The sequence below is a fragment of the Clytia hemisphaerica genome, unplaced genomic scaffold (genome assembly GCF_902728285.1).
Source record: "Clytia hemisphaerica strain Z4C2 unplaced genomic scaffold, Clytia hemisphaerica genome assembly, whole genome shotgun sequence".
Lineage (NCBI taxonomy): Eukaryota > Metazoa > Cnidaria > Hydrozoa > Leptothecata > Clytiidae > Clytia > Clytia hemisphaerica.
The window spans coordinates 223357-245924 of NW_027103640.1; the positions used below are offsets into that span (position 1 = coordinate 223357).

A 22568-nucleotide genomic window follows, 5' to 3' on the forward strand; every position below is an offset into this window, starting at 1 on the left:
TACGAGTATGTTTATTCCTAAATTAAAATACATTTTTAGATTTCCTTGTTTCTTCTAACGCATTAAAACATGATGGTGTCAACTATCAACTGTCATCTAAATGTTCTTCGGTTTTAAATGTTTATTTAGGTGTTAAATGGGAAAAAAATTTCATCATTCCTTGACTTTTAACAGCCAATATCAAGTATCAAATAAGGTCAATCATTGAGAGGTTTTTACAAGTCGCGCGGGCGGGAGGAGTGCTATTTTAGTGAGCTAAACTTACCTTGCCAAATCAAGTGTATATTCAATGATAAAGAGGTACGGAGGTAATCAAATTTGTCGATTTTGTCAAGAAAACAAATCAAAACTGTCCAAGAACCAATATTGATTTCGACAGACGATTCGATCGAATAAAAACGTTCAAACATTCGGCGACTATCTTTCGATTTTTTAAGGCACCATACTTACATTAGAAGAACTAGAAGGCAAAAAAGAGCGTTGCGCGGGGCGACGGGTGCTGTGACGTCGTGGGTTGTGTGGTGTGTTTGGGGTATTATAAGGCTTACGACTCTGTCTCTTTTGGGGTTTTATAAGAGTGTCTCTTACGTTTTGCTAGCAACTTGCGAATTGAGGTGGCGTCTGGATCGCTTCGCAACCCTTATACAATACGGCTAGTCAACAATCGTTTGGAGCTAGGAAATTCAGACACATAGCCCAAAGCAAACCATGCTATTCATTTCACCATCAGTATAAGAACAAATCATAGCATGGATCTCCAGGATATACAAACCCAAGAAGAAATTAAGTTCCCGGAAAGATTAGTTCCAATAAAGCATTCTGTCAAATAGTTATTTATGACAGATTTTCCTACTGTGCGAAGAAACAAAACTGGTGAAAAATATGCGAAATGAGGCTAGTTGAAGTCCCCCAGCGGTAACTCTCATCACCATATCTCATCATGCAAATCAGCAAAAAGATTTGACAATCACGCATCCCTTTGAAAAAGTCCAAATCACGTATCACGGTTCAAAAATCTTTCAAACCACGATCACGTTTTGACCTCTCATCACGCAATGGCGAAGAAAAAAAATTCCAAATTACGTAATCACGCTGCAAAAAGACCCTATCACGTCATCACGAAAATCGCTTTGGGGGCCTCCTAGTTTGTAGTGTGCACCCTTTTTCTTTTACCTATAACTTTTGAAGGAATTCTTCAATCTTCATAAATTTGGTATCGTTGGAGAGGTATTTGTGAGTGGAACAATTTAAAATCAAAAAGTCTTTTAAAAAATTCTAAAAATGAAGATGAAAATGAGGAAGAAAAAAATTAAGATCCTGTAGAAAAGTGCTATAACCATCATTTTCACTTAAGTGAATCCTTGATCATCGAACGTCATCACTGTGAAAAAATTTCTAAAAAATAATAATTCAGTCAAAAGATATCAAACTGTAACGTGCTAAAGCACTGGGCTCAACTTCAGTGTACATGTGAAAATGGAAGGCCCAATTGTAAACACTTTTTTAAAACAGGGTGATGGGCTGTCATGATAATAGAAGGCCGTTGCAAACCCAGGGTGATAGGCGCTCGTGATTAAGGAAGATCCAATTATTGTAAACCCAGGGTGACGGTTACTCGGGATAAGAGAAACTTCGTTGTAAACCCAGGGTGATAAGCGCTCGAGATTAAGGAAGGTCAAATTGTAAACCCAGGGTAATGGTTACTCGGGATAAGAGAAAACTCAATTGTAAACCCAGGGTGATAGGCGTTCGGGATAAGAGAAGGCCCAGTTGTAAACCCAGAGTGATGGGCACTCAGAATTAGGGAAAGCTTGCTTGTAAGCCCAGAGTGATGGATACTCGGGATAAGGTAGCTAAATTGCAAACGCGGGGTGAAAAAGCCTTCTTTGATGGGCACTCAGGAATGGGAAGGTTCAATTATAAAACCCAGAGCGATGAGTATTGAGTACTCAGAAAGATTAGAGAAAGCTCAGTCGTAGGTAAATTTAGAATAAAGAATTTTTTTCCGTGTGTAGAGCAACCTTTTATTTTGGCACCTAGATAAATTGACGTCAATATTTTTCAACATGATTGAAAATTTCTATTTTTGTATTTTTAGCATTTAAAAAAATATTTCTATTGAAAAGAAGACCTTCCATTGCAATTCTCTCGCGTTCAACAAGACCGCTCGAGCTAGCAAAAAAAATTTCATGGTATTGTTTAGTTTCTCCCCTGTTCTGATAATATTTTCACTTGACGTCAATTTTTAAACAATTTAAAAATAGATAGGTCCCTGAAATATCTTCTAACTCTCTTTTGAATGCGTGAAACTTTCTCAAACTTTCACAGAATTAATATAATATCTTTATTTTTTTCTATCCAAAGATGCCAGCTAAAAGAGTTTGGAAACTATTCTAGTCGCGAGTTAGGGAGTTGCTAGTTTCGAGTTGGGGAGTTGCTAGTTTCGAGTTGGGGAGTTAAAAAATTACCGGCTACCGAAAAAGAATAACATACATCGAAAGTACGATTTTGAAAGTAAATGTAATATGAGAGTAATATATAACACATATAATACCTATAATACATATACCACCTGTAATATGCTTCTTTGCGATAAACACGTGCGCTGAGAGCATGGAAAGCTATTTTCTACTGTCAATTCATATCCATTTATATTTCCTGCATCACATTGAGTATAAATATAATTCTTGATTAAAGTGACTTTAGAACCATTGTATTTTATAATGTGATCAAAATTTTTATTAAAAAGTGTCAATTCCAATGATAAAATGACAAAAGAAAGTGTCATTATTTTTCTAGCTCTATAAGCTATCTCTGCGAATTTTTTGAGGCTAAGATGACTGTCTGACTGTCAACTTATATCCTTTTATACAATAAGCATCACTTGCAGTATGGAGAATATTTTTGGGGGAATTCGTTTGACAATCATTGTATTTAAAGATTTTGTCAATATTTTTACAAGAACGTGTCATGTTGTCAGCATTATGACAATGGCATAACAGTACTAAGTATTTTGGCTTTGCTAGCCAGCAACTTACCATTTTCATGATCTTAAAGTCAATAATATGTTTGGTACTGGCTAATTTGAAATTTGTACTTTTGGGCTACATTAGTTTAAATTAGAAAATTTTCGGTCGCCGTAAAGTTTTACGAAAATCCCAACTCGAAACTAGCAACTCCCCAACTCCCCAACTCACCAACTAGAACATTACCTAGACTCCAGCTAAAAAAACGAATAGTGCGTCAAACATCCTAATTTGAAATTTGGACTTGTTTTTTTTAGCCCACCCGGTATTTTGACTTTTATGACGTTAAATAAGCGCAAAATCCCGGTAAAATGGGGATAACTCGCGAAAAAAAGCAAAATTAAAAAATTGAAAAAACTACCTCTAAGTTTTAACATAAGGAGGGCGTGTGCCAAATTTCAGCTCCTTAAACCAATTATTCCGCTCTCTACGCTGCCCCAAAGTTTGTGGACAAACAAACTCACAAACATTCTGAAATTCTAGCTCAACTGAAGTTGAGAACGAAGTTATAAGCTGATTGACGTCTAAAAACCCTGTTTTCTGCTGTTTTCTGCTGTTTTTTGGGTCAATCACTTATTAACTTTGTATCATAACTTTATATTGAATAAATATTTCAGTGAAATTTCTTCACAGTGATGACCTCCTAAGATCAAAGAATCTCTCCAGTGAAAATGAAAGTTATAATGTTAAATGTTAATAGATTGTCATGATCCAAACGAAAGGAGGAAATGTAAGCCATTTTAAGAGTACTAAATATGCTATACTATGAACTGCAAAAGGTATTTCTTGTAACCATAGCTACTATTTCCTCTGCATAAAAAAGGAATATTCTCCGTATCACTATAAGTTTTTAATTGATTTAATGAGTATGGGTTGTAATTATAGATAGAGTTTTAAGCATAGAAAGAAGCAGTTTGTTAGAAATTACAGGATGAAGAGCATTTGAAAATAAAAATGACTGAATGCTATGTTCTAACGTTGTATACTTATATTGCAAAGCACCAAGACGAATTGTCCTTTGATAAAGGAGTCGTGTTGAAAATTCTCCAAAAAGATAATAATGGCTGGTGGTTTGCTCTGGATGAAGCGTTCAATGCAAAGTTTCATAGAGTTTTAACTCTGAGGATCTAAAAGTTCAAAAATAGTCCAATAAGGCTCAGAATATAGCCTGGAAGTCTGTAGACTAGTAAACCACGTCGTTGTATTTCGCTGCAGATTAAACTTGCAATAGGAACTATTTTTCTATATGTTCACTGTCTTTCCTAACCACTCTCCCGCGGCAATTTCTATTTTTTATAAGAACTCTTTATTATAAGCACTATTCCCGCGTTCCTGTGTCCAAGGAAAGACAGACGCTTGCTAGTCTAGGAAGTCTGCTAACCCCTCCCAAATTGAAATATTCGATTAAATTCAAGAGAGATAATCGACTTTCTCGCCGGAACTTTTAATCTTGAAAAACGTTAAAATAACCAAAATTCTCAATATATTTCAACCATGATTATAGCAGTCAGAGAGAAAAATTGTCACCTGTTTCGATGACGTCCGACTGTAAGTGTTGGTTCATTGAGAAGACTATAGACGTTGTTTAAGCCTTCACTGTAGTAGAGATGTTGTTCGATACCATGGATTTCTGCGAGTTGGATGATATCTTTGATGGCGGTGATGAGCCGGCTTAGTGAATGTGCCAACTCATGATTTTTGCTTTTAGATAATGGTTCCATTGAAGCTACATATTTGATATTTTTTGATAGCATCATCTGGACATCTCCGTACGCGCGAACTCCAGTTGCTTCCAGATATTGTCGATGTCGTCCATGCTCTTGACCATACTCATTGCTGGTCCTTTAAGGAAGTTGTTCTTTAAGAGTTCTGGTAGAAGGTGTTTTGGTGTCGTGTGTAGGTGCAATTTGTTGAATTTGTCATCTTTGAATGTGTAGAAATTGTCTGTGTCGGCACCAGAGAACTTGTGGAGGGTGATGTTGAGCTTTGAGTTGTTGAAAAGTTTTTGCTTATATACATCTCGATCTTTAATTTGTTTGTCGAGTGATTCATAAAAGGTACTTTTCAAAGTTGTCATAAGTTTGTAATTGACACCAATATTTGACACTACAGTTTTTGTTTGAGTTTGTGTAAATTCAGTTTGTAAAATAAGTTCATACTTTTTGACAACTTTGTTGAATGTCTGTTTTATGTGACTTGTCATTCTATATCTCGATTAAGTCAGCATCGGTTATGTCGTCTAGTTATTGTTGAAAGTATGTGATAAGTTCATTTAACAAGCGTATAATCTCAGTCACGGTGAACTCCATTGAGTAAGCTATCCCTTAGCTACTATTTCCTCAGCATAAAAAAGGAATATTCTCCGTATCACGTTTTTAATTGTAATTATAGATTATAGAAAGATAGGATCATCACAGGATCAAGAGCATTTAAAAACAAAAATGGCTGAATGCTATGTTCGAACTTTGTATACTTATACTGCAAATCTGCAAGATGAATTGTCCTTTGATAAAGGAGTTGTGTTGAAGATTCTCCAAAAAGAAAATAATGGCTGGTGGTTTGCTCTGGATGAAAAGCGTTCAAAGCAAGGTATCATACCGGTTATTTATGTAAAAGAAATTCAAGATGTGGAAATTCGAGCAAAAGACACCGACCTTTATGCAGATCCTGACACAGTTCTCCTTGACAAAGCAACTGGCGGTAGTCACTATGGCAACCCTGACGAAGTCTTGATGTCCAAGTGTAAACAAGACACTGATACTTATAAAAATCCTGATGAAGTTTTGAGTTATGGTTTGAATGAACCAGAAAAGACCATCTCCGATCCTCAAAATGCCTACCCAGATCAAGTGGTCTTAAGAAGTGATCTGAATCAAATTCGAAACAGCTTTGTGGCTGACACTGACAAAAAAAATGATGACTTCAAAGGGACATACTCCTATCACGATAACAAGAGTAAAGACCAAGCGGTTAGCGGTGCTCCATTAAGCCCAAAGAAGGAAATGATACTTCCACACGATGTTTATCTGAAGCTAGCAGACGAAGAGCGTGCGTTTAAGATCCTTGACGAATCCGATATCAATTTGTATATTTATGCAAAGTCTCTATCACCCGATTGTAAGGAGATCCCAAATTTTAATGAGGTGAAGTTAACAAACAACGAAAGCAAGTTTTCTATTCAAAAAATGACTCGCAAAGAAGCCAAAATTGCATTATCAAACAAAAATGAAGGTTCGTTTTTGATACGCAAAAGTGAAAGCAGTGTAAGTCCATTTTAAATAGATATATTAAGATTTAAAAAAATTTTGCGTGTACTAATTTTAGCAATTTTTGCAATTTTTGCCCTTTTCGCGAAATTTAGTCCTCGTGAAAAATTTAAATCCAAAAGTTGGCCAAAACACCCTAGGAAAATAAAAGGAATTAGGTTGAAAATTTTAGATTCTCAATTCACGAAAATTGTCCACGTGAAAATTAACGCACTTAAGGTAGATCCTGTCAAGGCAATTTGAACCCTGTGAGATGCTAAATTTGATATTTAATGGGATAAACTTTTGCAAGGATTAAATTTCACAGGTTTCGCGGATTTAGGTGTCATCCGCGAAAATCCGCGAAATTAAGTCCCAATGGAAATTTGGAAGGGCCTCTTCCGCGAATATTTCTAAACAAAACTCAAAATATGTCAGATAAATACTATTTGAATGGTTACTTGCTTCAAAGAAGCGCTAATAATGTGTATTTCAACAACCAACATGCATTATTTGGCAGTAAAAGCCACAAAATCGTGAAAATATTGCCACCCAATAGTGCCACCCACGAAATTAAGTCCCCGTGAAAATTTTGAATTTCGCGGAAACTCCCAACCGCGAAATTTAATCCCCGCGAAAGTTTATCCCATTAAAGTATTCTTTTCAACCTACCCTAAAAGAGCGGAAAACTACTCTTGGAATTTTCAAATTAAGTGAGATAGACCTTTTCATAAGTTACGTTACGAACATCACTTGCCTCGTTTTGAAATTATTGCCATTGCGATTAACTCCCAGCAGATTTTATTAAATCTACTTCCTATTTATAATAACAATCATTTAATGTCTCAAGAGACATAATCACCATGGTAACTGTTTGAATACAAGGCAAGTGATGTTCGTGACGTAATTTATGAAAAAGTCTATCGCGACCCTATTAGCAAATATTTTCGGCCGTGACTGGATTTTAGTTACTTTACCTTACTTTACTGATAGAATTCAATTTAATTCTTCCCCCATTTGGGTTTCGAATTTGTATCCCTGTTGTGAGATGAGGTTCCACCGGGACTTTGCAAATCTTTCCTCCAAAGATTCCCCACTGTTTTCAGGGATATGTTATAGTGGAGCTGGATGAAAGACGAGAATCGTTAGCGGATTGCTTCTTTGTCTTTTCTATTGTAAACTTTTCATAATAGAAATCCATCTCTGTCCCCTTGAGTGTTCTGTTTTTGTAAGAAAAATTAAGCAGACAAAGTATTCATGCAGTACGTCTTCACATTTTTTGCTATGATGTTCCTGCTTTTCATCAAAATAATATTTGCAGAAGATACCCCAAAAGCTTCCTTGTAAATGAAATCTAATTTTATCAGCGTGTGTTATGAATTTGAGAAGCTTTCACGATTCCTCTTTAAAAATTAAGGATGTAAATATTTTGACAAATATATTTTTTCTATAGTCAGACATACCGACTCTCTATCTGAAAATATCAGTTAGAAAGTGAGGCACCCCGCGGTGTAGCGCGGTATTTCAAATGAAAAAGTGCGATTTAAAATCTTACAGAAGAAATTTCTTATAACTTTACTAATGAAAACAATGTTTTTCATTGGCCCAGCGTTAGCGAACGGGCGGGCCTTTCAAAAGCAACTGTCTGTTTGTCCGTCCCACTTTCGTTTTCGTTTTTACAAAAACCGCGCTCCTTCTAAATTGTAGACTAGCAAGTATCCGTATTGCGTATTGTATTCAGTGAAGGGAGTGACTCTGTTGCAAGCGCAGCTGCAGAGTGAAATACAACGACTAGTTACTAGTCTATCTAAGTTGTTGTTGTTGTAGATCTCGCGCTCTTTGCATTTTATAGCCCAAAATGGCGGATTAAGTGGAGACAAAGTTTTTTTCTCCTCCTGAAATATCAGACCAACTCTGACATTTTCAGACGCTGTTGTTTCATTGATTGTTGCTATTTACAGATTTATTGATATACAATCATTATTTTTCGTGATTATTCATCCTTTTACTGTGTTGTTTGCTGCTTGCTCATTTGTAAAACAAGAGGTATGTATTTTTTTTGGAATAAAATTTTTCAGATCGAGTAGAATAGGCCACAAAACGTCTAATCCTGACCTACCTCTAAAATAAACAATTTTTCCAACTTTAGATGGTATAGGGGACGACGCTTAAAAGAGGGCGGTGCTTGATTGAGGGAATTCTGTGGTCGCGGCCTTGCCTGATCAAACGCAATTGAACATCATTACATTGTCCATGAATCGAGAACGAATCAAACGTAATTGACAGTCAATCAAACCAATCATTAACGCACGTCCCTGGCAACCCCCAGAAATTTCCAGGGCGATATGGGGGTAGACATTGGTAGACATTAATTGCCCGGTTTTCCTCTTGCCTTGTTTCTTCCAATATGCATGATACAGTAATTATGCACGTGGCTTTATCATTGTTTTACGTCCTCTTTGAAAAAAGGTCTATTCTCTTTTACATCTTTGGGGTCTTTGACGAAAGATTTTCGAATTTTTTATTGGCATTTGGCCGATTAGGGGGGGAGGAGTTCCAACTACATGCCGATAAAAAAGCAAGTATTGTGACAAAAATCTTTTTAGCCAATTTCTTTCTGATTTCGTCCACAAACTTCACTGAAAGCATACAATTTCACTTGCTTTCACCTTTGCGCACAAATTCGCAACTTTAAAAGTACAGTTTTGAATTAGCTTTGATAAAAAGACTCTTTTTCATTGGCCAGCGCACTGCCTTTTCTTACAAAATGTTGGGAATTCATTGCGTCTTTTTTAAAACTTTTGGAACTAATTTTCACGGTTTTTCTCAAAAATTATTATTGTAATTTTTATGTTACACCAGGATCAACTGTGAAAATTTTAGAATTGAACTAACCGCAAAAATTAATTCCGGCAAAATGCAATTTTTCTGTTCACAGACCGTGAAAATTAGTTCCCTTTGAGGTACATAGAATAAACATAGCAGAAATATTATTAGAACAACCTTTCATCTGCTTCAAAATGGTTATAAAATTGGTAAATTTTCAAATTCTTTGATGTTAAATTAATATTTCTTCTTTTCAGCTTGAAAACCAACTGCGTGGACAACTCCTGACCAGTTGTCATCTCTGTCTTACCCATCATTAATGACTGATTTATTCAGGTTGGTACTTACTGAGATAGAGGGGGGATCGAAAGCATAGGTCTAACTTGACATCATTTTTCATTGCTTGCAGCAGGAATATGTAATAGCAAAGCTGGATGATGAACAAGAACTCTTTAGGAAACTGCATCTTTGTCTTTTCTATTGTTAACTGTTCATAATAGAAACCATCTCTGTACCCTTTAAGTGTTCTATTTTTATAAGAAAAAAAGGCCAGGAAAACTATTCATACAGTAATTCTGCTCAGATTTTAACTGTTTTCATGGAAAAAAGTTCCCAGTAAGTAAATAGTCAAGAGCTTTCTCGTAAATGAAATTTATTTTTATCAGCATGTGCCATGAATTTGACTGGCTTTTTGTGATTTTTCTTGAATAACTTTGCATGTAAATATTTTCTTTGACTAATTAATTTCCAATTGATATGATGATGAATAGTATACATCTTTCTAAATTCCTTTTTTATTTCTTTTTACAGATTTCAAGACCAAAGGGTTACTAAACCCATACTGAAGGGTTAAACCCTTCAACCAACCTACCTCAGATTACTTGGCATCACCAGATTACCTGGAACAACCGCAGATTACGCGGCATTACTAGATTACTCGGCATTACTAGATTACTCGGAATTACTAGATTACTCGGCTAATCAAAACTTGCGACATTATCAGATTACTCAGCTTACGAAATCGACTCAGCAGCTTACTTAACTTACTCTTCATATTCAGCTCACTTAATATTTATCTACTAGTATCGAAATTTAAATAAAGAAATTTGAATTAAAAACCAAACTTTATTTTACATTGGAAAACAAACTTTATTTTATATATAATAGGAAAAACAAACTCTATTTTGCATAGGAAAAACTAAACTTTATGGATCTGGGGTTATTAGAGACAATGGAGTGTTTGAAATTTTTTCTTTGTTTATGAAATGTTATTTCTTAATTACATGCATTTTCTGTTGAAAACAATTTTTAACTTGAGAATCAACTTTTAGACCTTTTATTGCATGTGTCATAAAAACCTAAAATAGTTAATTTTTTTGTAAATTAATGTCCCAAGAGAATTTAATTGGCTTTCTTTTGCAGATGACAATAAGAATTTTGCACTTCACTTAGAGGCTTTTTGAAAACACGCTTCACACAAACTCTAAACGTAACAAACACTACTACTATCGTCAGCTACATAAAGAAGTAGGGTTTGGTACAGGCTAAGGAAAAACCAAACTTTATTTTACATTGGAAAAAACCATATACACAAAAAACCGTTATATTTAAAGGTTATGTACTATAGGTTATGTACTAACATAAGTATTCCCGTTTCATGTTGAGCACATATTTCGTATCAGACCAGATATCGCTTATTGTTCTTTTTTGCTGAGATAAACAAATAGTTTGGATTTCTCTCTGTTTTCTATCAAAAATTGCTTCACATTTGTATCTATTCAATACGAAAGAGCTTGTAATTTAAAAAAGCTGAGTTAGCAAACGAAATCATTATACCTAACTTTATACTTTGCATAGGAAAAACTAAACTTTATTTTACAAAAACCAAACGTTATTTTAATAAAAAAAACTATTGAACAAAAAATTATACTCTGTTGTTGCATTTGATATAGGTGATGCGCATCGTCTCGTTTATTGTTGCCCCAGCTAACCCCCGTCTTTATATTTTTCTTTTTTGATTATGCAACATTGTAGAGCATTGTACGATGACCCCTAACACGGTTTTACTACTTTTCGCTTTTGCTGGGCCTTCACGGCTACTTGTTTTTTTTAATGTCATTCACTAATGTTTTACAGACCCTCTTGATGATTAAAAGTTTTTAATCATGAAGGAAAAATGCAGGAGCAGAATTATTGGCTAAGAGGAAATCCAAATTTCACGAGCTTGTAATTAAAAAAGTTTTCAAATTTTAATGTCAGGGACAGAGATAGAACAAGGCTTTTTCAAATGTGCGTTATCCAGCTTCCGCTAAAACATATCCCTGCTGTTTTCTATAAATGTATTTTTATGTTTACAGCCTGATGACATCACCTGTTCAGTCAAGCGACAAACAAACGTTGATCACTTAAGGATCTACAAAACTAAGGATGGAAAGTTTTCAATGCTCAGCAGCGATTGCTTCGACTCTATTGAAGACATCGTGAATAATTATTATTTAAGACAAGATCTATTTTCAAAAGAAGGACAAAATGTTCGACTTTTCGTCAAGGGTGAAGACATTGTTGCACGTAATGAAGACAAGAATGCTAATTCCTTCAAGAATCGATCATATTACGCTGGAAAGTTATTACGAGAAGTGTGTGAAAGTAGATTGATGGAAACTCAAAACGGAGCTTTTTTTGTACGTGAAGTTAACGAGGTATATAGTTTTTCATAATAAATAAGCCCCTCCCTTTTGACCGGTTAAGAGGAGATGATATTGTTGTTGAAGATAGATTTCTGTTCTGGATAATAAAAACAAGTTAAAGTTCCTTGAAATTTACCCATTGTATGTTTCTCTTGTTTTGCAGCCAAACACATGGATGCTCTCAGTAAGATTCCCTGCAAGAATAGAACACTTTCGCATCGAATTCAAAAACGACGTTTCAAAGTATCGGTTTGACGTATTTAAATTTTTTGAAACAATCGAGGGATGCGTTGAAAGATGCCTCAATGGTCGCACTCTCAAACTCAAGCTTTCAGCATATGATAAATAATTCGAAAAACAATTGATAAACATTACGGTTTTCATACGAACTTGGTGAATATATTCCCAATAGAATCAAGTCTACGATCGTAAATTGACTGCTTTTAGAAAAGATTGCCGAAAACACTTGTGCAGTTAGTTCCTAGCTGAACTTTAGTGAGTGTGAATACGTTATGATGTCCTTTGTGACTCCAACCTATATGACGACGCTCTGGACGAGTTTTGTCACGCATATGTGTAATTACTATTTCAATATGAACAACAAATGTACAATCATTGTCTTGGTGGAGGAACCACCGAACAATAGAACTATCTAGAAAAACTATAGAATAAATCTGAAATATTAATGAGCTATACTTTACTTACTATACTTTTTGACTATAGACTTGCTCGGCCAAGCAGAAGGAATTCATCACAAAATGAAATAAAATCCAAGTCGCAACAAACCGCGGTGAGCGGCGCATCTGGACGCAGATTTTTTATGAACTTTTTTGTATATATTTATTTGGAATTAATTGTTGGTATCGTGTTTTAATAATGAGTGCTTATTATGAACTAAATGGTGTCCACTCTGTTGAGCCTTGACCCAGAAATTACAAACATCTCCTTACTTTTGCTGCCTTAACATAATGAGTTATCCGCGATTGTTAAGTTATTGTTCATGATTTGAACAGGGTTGGGGCTTTCAATCCTTCTTTTTTTATTTTAATTTGATATCATTGATTTGGGCATTTTGAGCAGATTATTTTCAAGACAGGATTTTTTTGGCAGCACAAAAACAATAAATTACTCAACTGTAATCTGATTTTGCTTCTTTTTTGTTAAAACAGGTTGACTCTAAGCTCCCGAATAAACAGGTCTGAATAAATGGGGGTGGGGGTTCGAAATCTTTTCAAAATATAATAAGTGGGGGGGGGGGCTGAAAACGTTTAAAATTTTACTTTTATCTATTTCATAAACTTTGAAATTGAAATTGAAGAACTTAGAATTTGAATAGAAACATTGAAACGTTGAAAAATATATTCGAACTTTTCAAAGAAATAAAGCCTGATTTACACATTAACTCAAAAACAGAAAACTAGAAAATTGATAAACGGGGGGGGGGGTCCTAATAAAAATGGGGTAGGGGGTCCGAAAGCTTTTCAAAAATTAATAACTGGGGGGGCGTTTATTCGGGACATTAGAGTACTTCTGCAAATCTGCATTCATTTCCATCTCGTACCCCGAGCCACTTTCACTACTTTTTGAATTTACTGATGGACGTGGTACAATTCCGTGATTGCTATCAGAATTATTATGAAAGAAAACGAAGGAACTGGGTTCGTTTGTTTGAATTTATTTTCAAATTGTTTAATTCTAGAAGATGTTATGTCCTCCGTTATACAGTGAATCGCGGGAAAATATAGATGTGCGTAGAGTTTAGAGCCGATAAATGGTACAATCAAGGTCATGATATTTGAAAAAAAAGGGAAATTCCCCAGGAAGTTTTGAAACCACAATTGATTTGTAACTCCTCTAAAGTAGGTTCGAAGGGTAGAGTTTTAACTCTGAGGATTTAAAAGTTCAAAAATAGTCCAATAAGGCTCAGAATATAGCCTGGAAGTCTGTAGACTAGTAAACCACGTCGTTGTATTTCGCTGCAGATTAAACTTGCAATAGGAACTATTTTTCTATATGTTCACTGTCTTTCCTAACCACTCTCCCGCGGCAATTTCTATTTTTTATAAGAACTCTTTATTATAAGCACTATTCCCGCGTTCCTGTGTCCAAGGAAAGACAGACGCTTGGAAGTCTGCTAACCCCTCCAAAATTGAAATATTCGATTAAATTTAAGAGAGATAATCGACTTTCTCGCCGGAACTTTTAGTCTTGAAAAACGTTAAAATAACCAGAATTCTCAATATATTTCAACCATGATTGTAGCAGTCAGAGAGAAAAATTGTCACGGTAGAGTTTCGATGACGTCCGACTCTTTTCGAAAGCAAAACCCGTTGGCAACTTTTTCTTAGGCCTTGAGCTTGCTTCTTGGATAGTTTAATTTCATTTCTTCTCTAATAGTTCATTTATGAGCAATCACTTACATAAATTATGTACACGTTTTTTTTATAAGAACAAACTATATAAGAACATAAGGCTTCGGTTGCCAAAATGCTAAGAACAAGTTAAGAAAACATTTTAAGACTTTGCGGACTCTAGAACACCGAAATCCATAGGAAAATGGATTAAAATGCTCTAATAACGGTAAAAATAAGAACATGTCAGGAACATTTTTAGGCTTAGAATTTAAAAAGTTAAGAACATCCCAAAGCTTCAAAAAATTTAGAAAAACGTGTATTCCGTCTTAACATTGTTTTTTTTTCAAATTGTTTTGGCGAATTTATCTACGTTGGGTACCTCACGTGGTAGACAGAAAATTGTTACATATTAATTTATTTGCAGATCCCAGACTTCCAGACTTGACGTCATCAAAAGAACAACCTGCCAATCAAAAAGCAGCATGATGATTGAATAACCAATCAGACTATAGGTGATTCACCAATTAGCCAATCAGAGGAGAGGAAAGAAGAAAATCTCCAATAAGATTATATCAGTTTGACCTGTGGAGAAAAGAAAGGGGATTAATAATATTTTGATATTGTGATCAGGATTAGCGCTCAATCAAAGCTAGCTTTTGAAACAATAGTAATAGTTTAATTTTGCTAGTTTTTAAGATGGTATCGATATAAATATGCAGCTTAAACAAAATTTCACCTCTGATTTTAGTAAATCTTGCTTTTTGTTTTTTTACGGTGACGAGACAGTTTTCAGAGAATCAGTTCTAATTTTACGTAGAGAATTTCTTAAAAGATAATTTTACATCATGCTGATTTTTAAGGATATATATGTCATAGACCTTTGGCCATCATCGTAAAAGACTTTAGAAAACCTTTTTTTGCTGAAATCTTCAGAGTTATTTTAAAGATGAAAATGAGTTATTTAATAAATATGAAGACAATTTGAAGTTTTGAAGACTTTTGTAGGTTGAGCTTAATATTATTTACATTAGTAAAGTTTTAAGATGATGAACCTTGGCCACCGGACCCTGATTGTAATTCTTACGGCCCATCTAGTCCGGTGTGATGGCCACGAGGAATGCCAGCAAAAGTTCGAATTCAAAGCTAGCATGTGTCGACCAGATAAACCCCAAGGCTGTCTCTATGGACCACCAAAGAATATATCACATTGTGAAGATTTATCAATTTCTACAATCATCAATGAGCCTTACACTACCTACTTTTTCCGTGGTGAGTCTGTTGTTCTTGTCAAATTTCATTTCTTCGCTTCTGTCAAAAAAGGAAGATAGATTAGTCACATATAGTCTTTATAAAAACACTGCTCTCCAAGCTTATTGTTTTCCTTTGTTATTATCAAAAGATGAAAATTGATTTGCTCAGTTTTTGCCCTTTTTGATCAAGTTACCAAGTATTCCTCTTGGGATTGGTTTATGATTTAATCACATGATCAAAAAGTGAGCAAAAAAACTAATTTCTCAACACAAGTTCAAGTAAGAAACAATGGAAAGAAACAAAAGGCTTCCAAACCGGGTTTTTTATGCGGACTATGGTCACAGATTTCAGAACACAGGGTAATTGATCGCATTAATCCCCAGCTGATACACAACGTTTTTTCAACGTCTATCTAACGTTTACAATGTCCATATAACATTAGAGTATTTGTCTTTTTACTTTTTTTGAAAGATACATTCATAAAAATATTTTATTACGAGATTGATATTTTAATTGTTTTTATAAGTTTATTGCTTCATTGTAACCATTTATATGTTAATAACTGTGTTGCGTTAAAGAGAGAACCTAGACATACAGGGTGTCCGGAAAAAAAGGTACCGAGTCGTACCACTTCTACAGGGTGTCGCTAATAAAAGTATCGAGTTTGAACATTCGATTGAGTAAAAAAGTTTGTGTGTGTTATCGCTAAAATATAAGAACGTTCTCCATCACATAGGCTCATTACAAAAGGTAGTTACAACGTATAAATTAATCAATAGCCCTTTTTACTATTCCCCTATTGCATAAATGTACGTCTTTAAAAATCAAAATTAATAAAAATTCAAATTCTCTCGGGGTAGTAAAAATTAGTTGCTTTTGTAAACAGGCAGAGTATGTTTTTATTGTTACGTAATGACAAAGAAAAAAGAGGGAGAGCTTAAAATACAATTTTGTGAATACACACTTAAAACTTTCTACTCAATCGCATGTTCAAACTCGATACTTTTATTAGGGACACCCTGTATAGAAGGAAAGTTCTTGTGTGTGTTTATCAAATTTTCTCTCTGTGTAATATTAATTGTCACGAGACATCTTTTATTGAATAACTTTTACAAAAAACAATTCTCAATAACTTCAATGTCATGGAAATTGTAAAAAAATTTAATTCTTTCTTAATCATAAGGACTGTTGTAAAAACAATTATGTTGATATATATATTTTCTTGCATTTTGTTAAACACACGTAACAACCTTCTACTCAGAATCATGTTCGAACTCGATACTTTTTTTCGGGACACCCTGCATACACACAATCTTTTCTACTTGTAGTCGTGTTCTCTGTCACAGGACTTTTTCTCAAGACACCCTGTATGCTTATGTCCCGAATTGGTGTCGAGTGCAAATTGAAACTACAACTACAAACATTTTTCTTTTTTCACTCACAGACCTACCAATTACACGTGATTATTTTTTAAGGCTTTTTATTCAATTTTCCTTTATTGTAGCGTATATGGACATCCTTATAATAAACCAATGTTGTGGTTGCCTCAACTTCACGCAAATATACCGGACAACCTACAACGATACAACGGAATTCCTTCAACGGAAAAACAGTGGAACTGGACCCGTAGAACGAATCATATATCCGGTCTTAGGTGATCCTTCACAGAAAAAGTATTACGGAATGTATTTTGTACCGATGTATTATCTGGAAGAAGGACTTCTTATCACTTTGAAGAAAACTTCTGGTGAAATTGTCACTGATCTGTTGTTTCGAATCGCTGGCTTGTGGCCACTGTTGGTCATCTTTCTGCTCATGGCAGCGATATCCGGTTTCATACTTTGGGCTGTTGTAAGTCAATTGGGGCATTTCTACTAAAAGATGACTGACTTTATACATAAGTCAACTTACAGACAAAGCCACTTTAATCTAACCTGAGATCAGATCGTGATTGTTTTCTACCCGCTGAAGCTCTAAAGGGATGGGTGAAAACATAACAATCTGACAAATATGCTATCTCAAAATCGTAAGGACCGCGTTCATCTAAAAAGACTGGGAGTGACAACAAAGTTGCGTGATTGTGTATATGAATAGGGCGCCGTATCAGGAAAATTTAGTTTTTGACTTTTCGGCGCACAACAAGATTTTCATTGTAGAATTTTCCGCGGGAGGACTATTTTCCTCAGATAGTTAATTTTCAGGGGCTTTCAGAGGTTTACCGTGCCCGAAAGAAAATTATGAGCAGCTGCTATCGGGTTACTTTGATCCAAATGCCGCAATTGCAAGTTGAAAATACACGCTGTTCTCTTTATACTATGATACACATTTTAAGATTTAGCCACTATCCCGAGAAATCGTTCATTACCATAAGTTAGATAGATAGATAGATAAACCTTCCCTTCCCTGCACAGGGAATAGGCCCTATCCTAAGATAGAGATCACAGCGCTAGGTAGATAAAATAAAAAGCGAAAAAAGGAAAAATTATGCAAATAAGTAACTAGATAAAACTATCAAAAAATGTGCTACTTGGAATTAATAATTTTACGCCAATCCAGACGATTCAAAGCTTTTTGATACCAGTCATTTTTTGACAAACCAACCTTTTTCAAGCACTTATAAATTCAACCATAAGTTACCCGAGAAAAACAGAGCATGAACACAATGCTTTGTTATCAACTTCATTTTTAGGAGACAAGGAGGAATCGGGAAGCTTTTCGTCGACCGTTCCATCAAGGATTTTTGGATGGTTTTTGGTGGGGATTTGTTAGTATGACTACTGTTGGGTAAGAACTTTAATGTATTTATTGATTGTTCCTATGGGACCTATAGGGAATCAAAATGATGAAAATCGGGTGCATTTTCCAAACAGGAATAACTTATTGACTTATTCGTCTTGCATAGGTATACTTTGACCATGTTCAGACGTTACGGTTCCGTATCGTTCTGAAACGAAACGGAACGTCAAAAAAGAAGACGTTACGAAGCAAAAAGGAACAGCTCCGTTTTCTTGCTAAGAAACGTTCTGAAACAATATGACCATTCTCGATCCGTAACGGAAGCCATACCGGAACGATGGGAAACACCTGAACATCTGAACATGATCTTTGTTTCTTTATTCTTGATTATTTGTTGTTATACACACTTTTTCTAAATTTTTTGAAATTTTCAGGCTTTAATGTTCCTAAAATGTTCTTATTGTAATATGATATTAGCACATTTTATTCTTTTTGAGCCTGCAATGTTCTCAATTATAAAACTTTGGTAGGAAAATTTCTATGGATATAAACTCCTGTGTATAACGGTGCTTATTTCTATGTATTCTTGATTTAGTCTTGGTATTCTTAGTTTGTTCTTAACTATTCGCTAGAGCTGAGCCTCTTTTTTAGATTGTTTTTATGAATAGGTTTTGGAAAATTTTCAGCTTCGTGCTCTTATAAAATTGTTCTTTGTAGTTACGGGGACAAAGTACCGATCACGTGGGTTGGTCGTTTATTTTCGTCTTTTTGGATCATCGGTGGAATCACTCTCTGCTCCATTTTGACTGCTTCCATGACTGACGTCATCAATCACGTGACCTTACCCAAACAAGCTACCCTCTCTGGAAAAGTATTTCTCTCTTACGTTCTGTCATTTTTTATTTTTACTGGAATTGAGTATTCCTCTCTATGCACGTCCTTAATTTATGAAAGCATAAAAAATATTTACAGCAAGAGAACTCGAGTGATAATTTGTCCATATTTTTTCAGGTCGGTATTTTGGAGGGTCGTTTATTTGAAACTCAAATGGTGACGAGGAGCGGTGGAACTTTCCATGAGAGTAAGCGAAATGAAATACTTATGACAAATACCTACACAATTGGCAATGTTTGGGTCTACTTTTCAAATTGTTGTCCCTGTAATGCATGACCCCAAATCTTTACCACACCATCACGCTAAAAAAATGTTTAATCACGCCCGATCAAGCCAGAAAAAAAGTCCAAATCACGCCAATACGCAAGCATTTTTTTTTGGGGGGGGGGGGGTGATCTTCTTAACTATAAACATTTTCCATTCTCTTTCCATTCAGTGCCAACATTGAAAGATCTTCTTGACATGTTGGACAGCAATGAAATATCTGGTATGTTGAGATTGTTTTTCTAAACAAAGTTCGCATTAAAGTCTATTCACGATAAGTGTGCACTCTTTTTTCTTTTATCTATAACTTTTGAAGGAATTCTTCAGTCTTTGAAAATGAAAGTTATAGCGCTTTTCTAAAAAATCTTCATTTTTTTCTTCTTTATTTTCATCTTCGTTTTTATAATTTTTTTAAAGATTTTTTTATTTCAAATTGTTCCACACACAAATATCTCTCCAACGATACCAAATTTATAAAGATTAAATAATTCCTTCAAAAGTTATAGGCAAAAGAAAAAAGTGCACACTTATCGTGAATAGACTTTAGTTTCTTCTTATTTAAACAATCAATCACCCTGATATTCTTATAGAAATTATTCATATGAAAAAAGGCGTGTTTATTCTGAGGTATTTTGCAAATTCACGTAAATTTTCGATTGAAAGTTTCGATGATGTAATATGAAAATGGCACTTAAAGTTTCCTGATATTCTGTAAAGCTAAACAGATGACGTGTCGCAAACGTTTACTCGGTTTATTGGACATTGAATTTGTCAACTTAACGGTTTTGTTTTTAAATAAGAGTGATGTCGTTTGCTTATTCATCAATTTAAATTTTCAAGCTTTTTTATATTGAATTAACGCGAATGTGGAGCAAGATTGTTGAGAATGGGGAATAGAAAAACATTTTTTGCCTATATCGTCTATATCAGCACACTATAACAATAGAAAGACACTGTCCTGATATCAAACATGTGTCTGATATGAAATACGGGAACACTTATGTAAAAATAAAACCTTTAAACTTGATTTTTTGTTCAATTTCACGAAAGTTTCGAGTTATGGAGATTGCTTAAAAGGGTTTGTCAATTGCTTGAGCAAGAAAGCTTGTTTGAATTAAAGAAGTTATTCTTTCGATATTTCATTAGGAATACTTTTGGATTACATCACCAAAAACTACCTTCTTCCAAAAGCAATCACCAAGACAAATCGAGATAAAAATCTCTACCGTTCCACTTCCTTTCAATCGACTGCTCATAAATCTTACACATATGGCGCCTTATTCAGAGAAGAAAGGGACGCCAATTTCTTCAGAAATGTGATTTATCAAACGGCAGATGGCGTGGAAATATGCTTCTCCAGAGCTTTTAGGGACAAAGTAGGAAATCTTATTTCATATAATTTTTAACAGTTGTAGAAAAGACAACGAAAGAATCTTGTTTTTCTAACCATTACCCAAGTTCGAAACAAAAATTTGATAGAAAAAAGAAATGAAATGTCTTTCTCGTATCCCCTGATCGATTTTAATCACCAAAAAACGTATTCATGAATCCCAAAGACAGGATTGCAGTGTGCTAAAGGGTGCTTAGAATTCACCTTTACCTGTTTGACCTCGATTGAATGACAAATTAAAGTTCTTTCCGGAGATTTGAATCGGACGGCAAGGTGGAGTTTGTAAGGCTAAGTAAGAAATATTTTTTTAGATTTGTCATAACATTTCAAATATTTTTCTCTCAGATGGATTACGTACCTCCCGCATTGTTTTCACCAGATTCGAAAATCTTCCAGCATTCGTGTTTCGTTTTCTTTGCAATTCTCGTTTGTATCGGAATGTTTGGTATTTTGTACGAATGTCGCCGGAAGAAGAAGAAGGAAGCGGTAATACCGGCTCAGGGAAGCAAAGAGTGAAGTGAAATATCATATTAAGATTATTTTGCATAATTATGTTGTAAATAAATGTATATGAAATAAATGTAAAGGAAATCAAACTTTGTTTATTTGGATCTAATAGGTCTCTTGATATGAATATTTAAAACATAATGGGCTATTCCAGAAATAATTGACACCACCTGTGTGTTGAGGGAGACTTTTTTGGGAGGTGATAACCCTCTTTGATTTTATTTCTCATTTTTTGGCCTCTCGGTGTATTTAAGGGCGAACACACACGGTTTGTGTAATTTACGATGCGCGATCCAACGATTCACGATGCGCGATGCACGATTCATGCATATATTATGTTAATTATTCTAGTTATGCATTTACAGGTTTTAGTAATCACATATTTTAATTCCTTCTTTTGTATTCCTGGAAAATCAATGTAAAGTATGCGTGTATATATTTTAACCTCAACAATCAAATCAAATCAAAACATAAACTTTCTTGCCCATGCTTTGAATTGAATATCTTGTAACCTTTTTGCTTTCTTTCTTAAAAAAAACATTTCTCCGATTAAACCAACCAAATGCGGTTAGTGTAAAACGCAGGTCACAGGTCACAGGTCGCAGGTCACAGGTCACAGGTCAGTGATGACAGGTTAACTCTAATCAATGTCATTGCAGAGGAAAATGTTTGGAAAACACAAAGAATTATCAAAAACATAATTCTCAAGCATTTTCATCCATATAAAGCCACTTCAAACATCAAAATTTAACCATGTGCTTCTATCGATCTTTCGCAGTTTGCGCCGTGTATAACGCAGACCAGAAAATATTTGAAACCATATTATATGTATAACAGGTATATTAGATATTGTAATGTTTGTAATGTTATATGATGGTTACATATAATAAAACAAATCGCTCTAAAACTACCTTCTCAGAGAACTCACGAGCTTCTGATTGGTGTAATTTTATATCCAGCCATATTGTTATCATCACATTCGGCATGCTGAATATTTTTGGTGTTTTTCTCTTGTAAGACATGATATTTTGTAATTCTGTCAATATTTTTGTCAAAAATTGTCATTAAGTCATTAAAATGACAATTGAATAATTAATTAGTTTCATCCTTCTAAAACCACTCTCTTAGGGACCTCACAAGCTTCTGATTGGTGCCGTTTTATATCCATTCACACTATTTACATCACATTCTGCATTATAAATATTTTTCGTTTTTTTGTCAGTTCTTGCATCATATTTTATGATTCTGTTAATATTTTTGTCAAAAATTGTCATTAAGACATTAAAATAATAACTGAATAATTAATTAGTTCCATCCTTCTAAAACCACTCTCTTAGGGTCCTTGCAAGCTTCTGTTTGGTGCCATTTTATATCCATTCACACCATCC

General features: G+C 34.6%; 2 protein-coding genes and 1 long non-coding RNA gene across 3 annotated transcripts; all 3 read left to right on the plus strand.

The window, feature by feature from the left end:
- The first annotated feature begins 5419 nt into the window (after positions 1 to 5419).
- LOC136802846 (SH2/SH3 adapter protein NCK1-like) lies at positions 5420 to 12469 on the plus strand. Its single transcript, XM_067059605.1, has 3 exons — positions 5420 to 6289; positions 11455 to 11796; positions 11948 to 12469. The coding sequence occupies exons 1-3, from the start codon at positions 5468 to 5470 to the stop codon at positions 12131 to 12133; spliced, it is 1350 nt and encodes a 449-aa protein (XP_066915706.1). The 5' UTR covers positions 5420 to 5467; the 3' UTR covers positions 12134 to 12469.
- LOC136802845 (uncharacterized) lies at positions 7901 to 10417 on the plus strand. Its single transcript, XR_010846065.1, has 3 exons — positions 7901 to 8317; positions 9355 to 9433; positions 9908 to 10417. It is a non-coding gene; the product is annotated as an uncharacterized lncRNA (long non-coding RNA).
- Positions 12470 to 14672: 2203 nt separating the features above from the next.
- Positions 14673 to 21269, plus strand: LOC136802850 (uncharacterized). The gene is made up of 8 exons (XM_067059611.1): positions 14673 to 15407; positions 16894 to 17240; positions 18079 to 18173; positions 18843 to 18996; positions 19137 to 19206; positions 19456 to 19506; positions 20430 to 20659; positions 21019 to 21269. The coding sequence occupies exons 1-8, from the start codon at positions 15182 to 15184 to the stop codon at positions 21187 to 21189; spliced, it is 1344 nt and encodes a 447-aa protein (XP_066915712.1). The 5' UTR covers positions 14673 to 15181; the 3' UTR covers positions 21190 to 21269.
- The last annotated feature ends 1299 nt before the right edge of the window (positions 21270 to 22568 follow it).

Excerpts from the sequence above, each read along its gene's own strand:
- LOC136802850 (XM_067059611.1), top strand. The coding sequence starts at position 15,182 with ATGATGAACCTTGGCCACCGGACCCTGATTGTAATTCTTACGGCCCAT. Across the intron at positions 17,241-18,078 it reads GTTTCATACTTTGGGCTGTT|GAGACAAGGAGGAATCGGGA; the intron begins GTAAGTCAATTG and ends CTTCATTTTTAG. Across the intron at positions 19,507-20,429 it reads GGACAGCAATGAAATATCTG|GAATACTTTTGGATTACATC; the intron begins GTATGTTGAGAT and ends ATATTTCATTAG.
- LOC136802846 (XM_067059605.1), top strand. The coding sequence starts at position 5,468 with ATGGCTGAATGCTATGTTCGAACTTTGTATACTTATACTGCAAATCTG. Across the intron at positions 6,290-11,454 it reads TACGCAAAAGTGAAAGCAGT|CCTGATGACATCACCTGTTC; the intron begins GTAAGTCCATTT and ends TTATGTTTACAG. Across the intron at positions 11,797-11,947 it reads TTGTACGTGAAGTTAACGAG|CCAAACACATGGATGCTCTC; the intron begins GTATATAGTTTT and ends CTTGTTTTGCAG.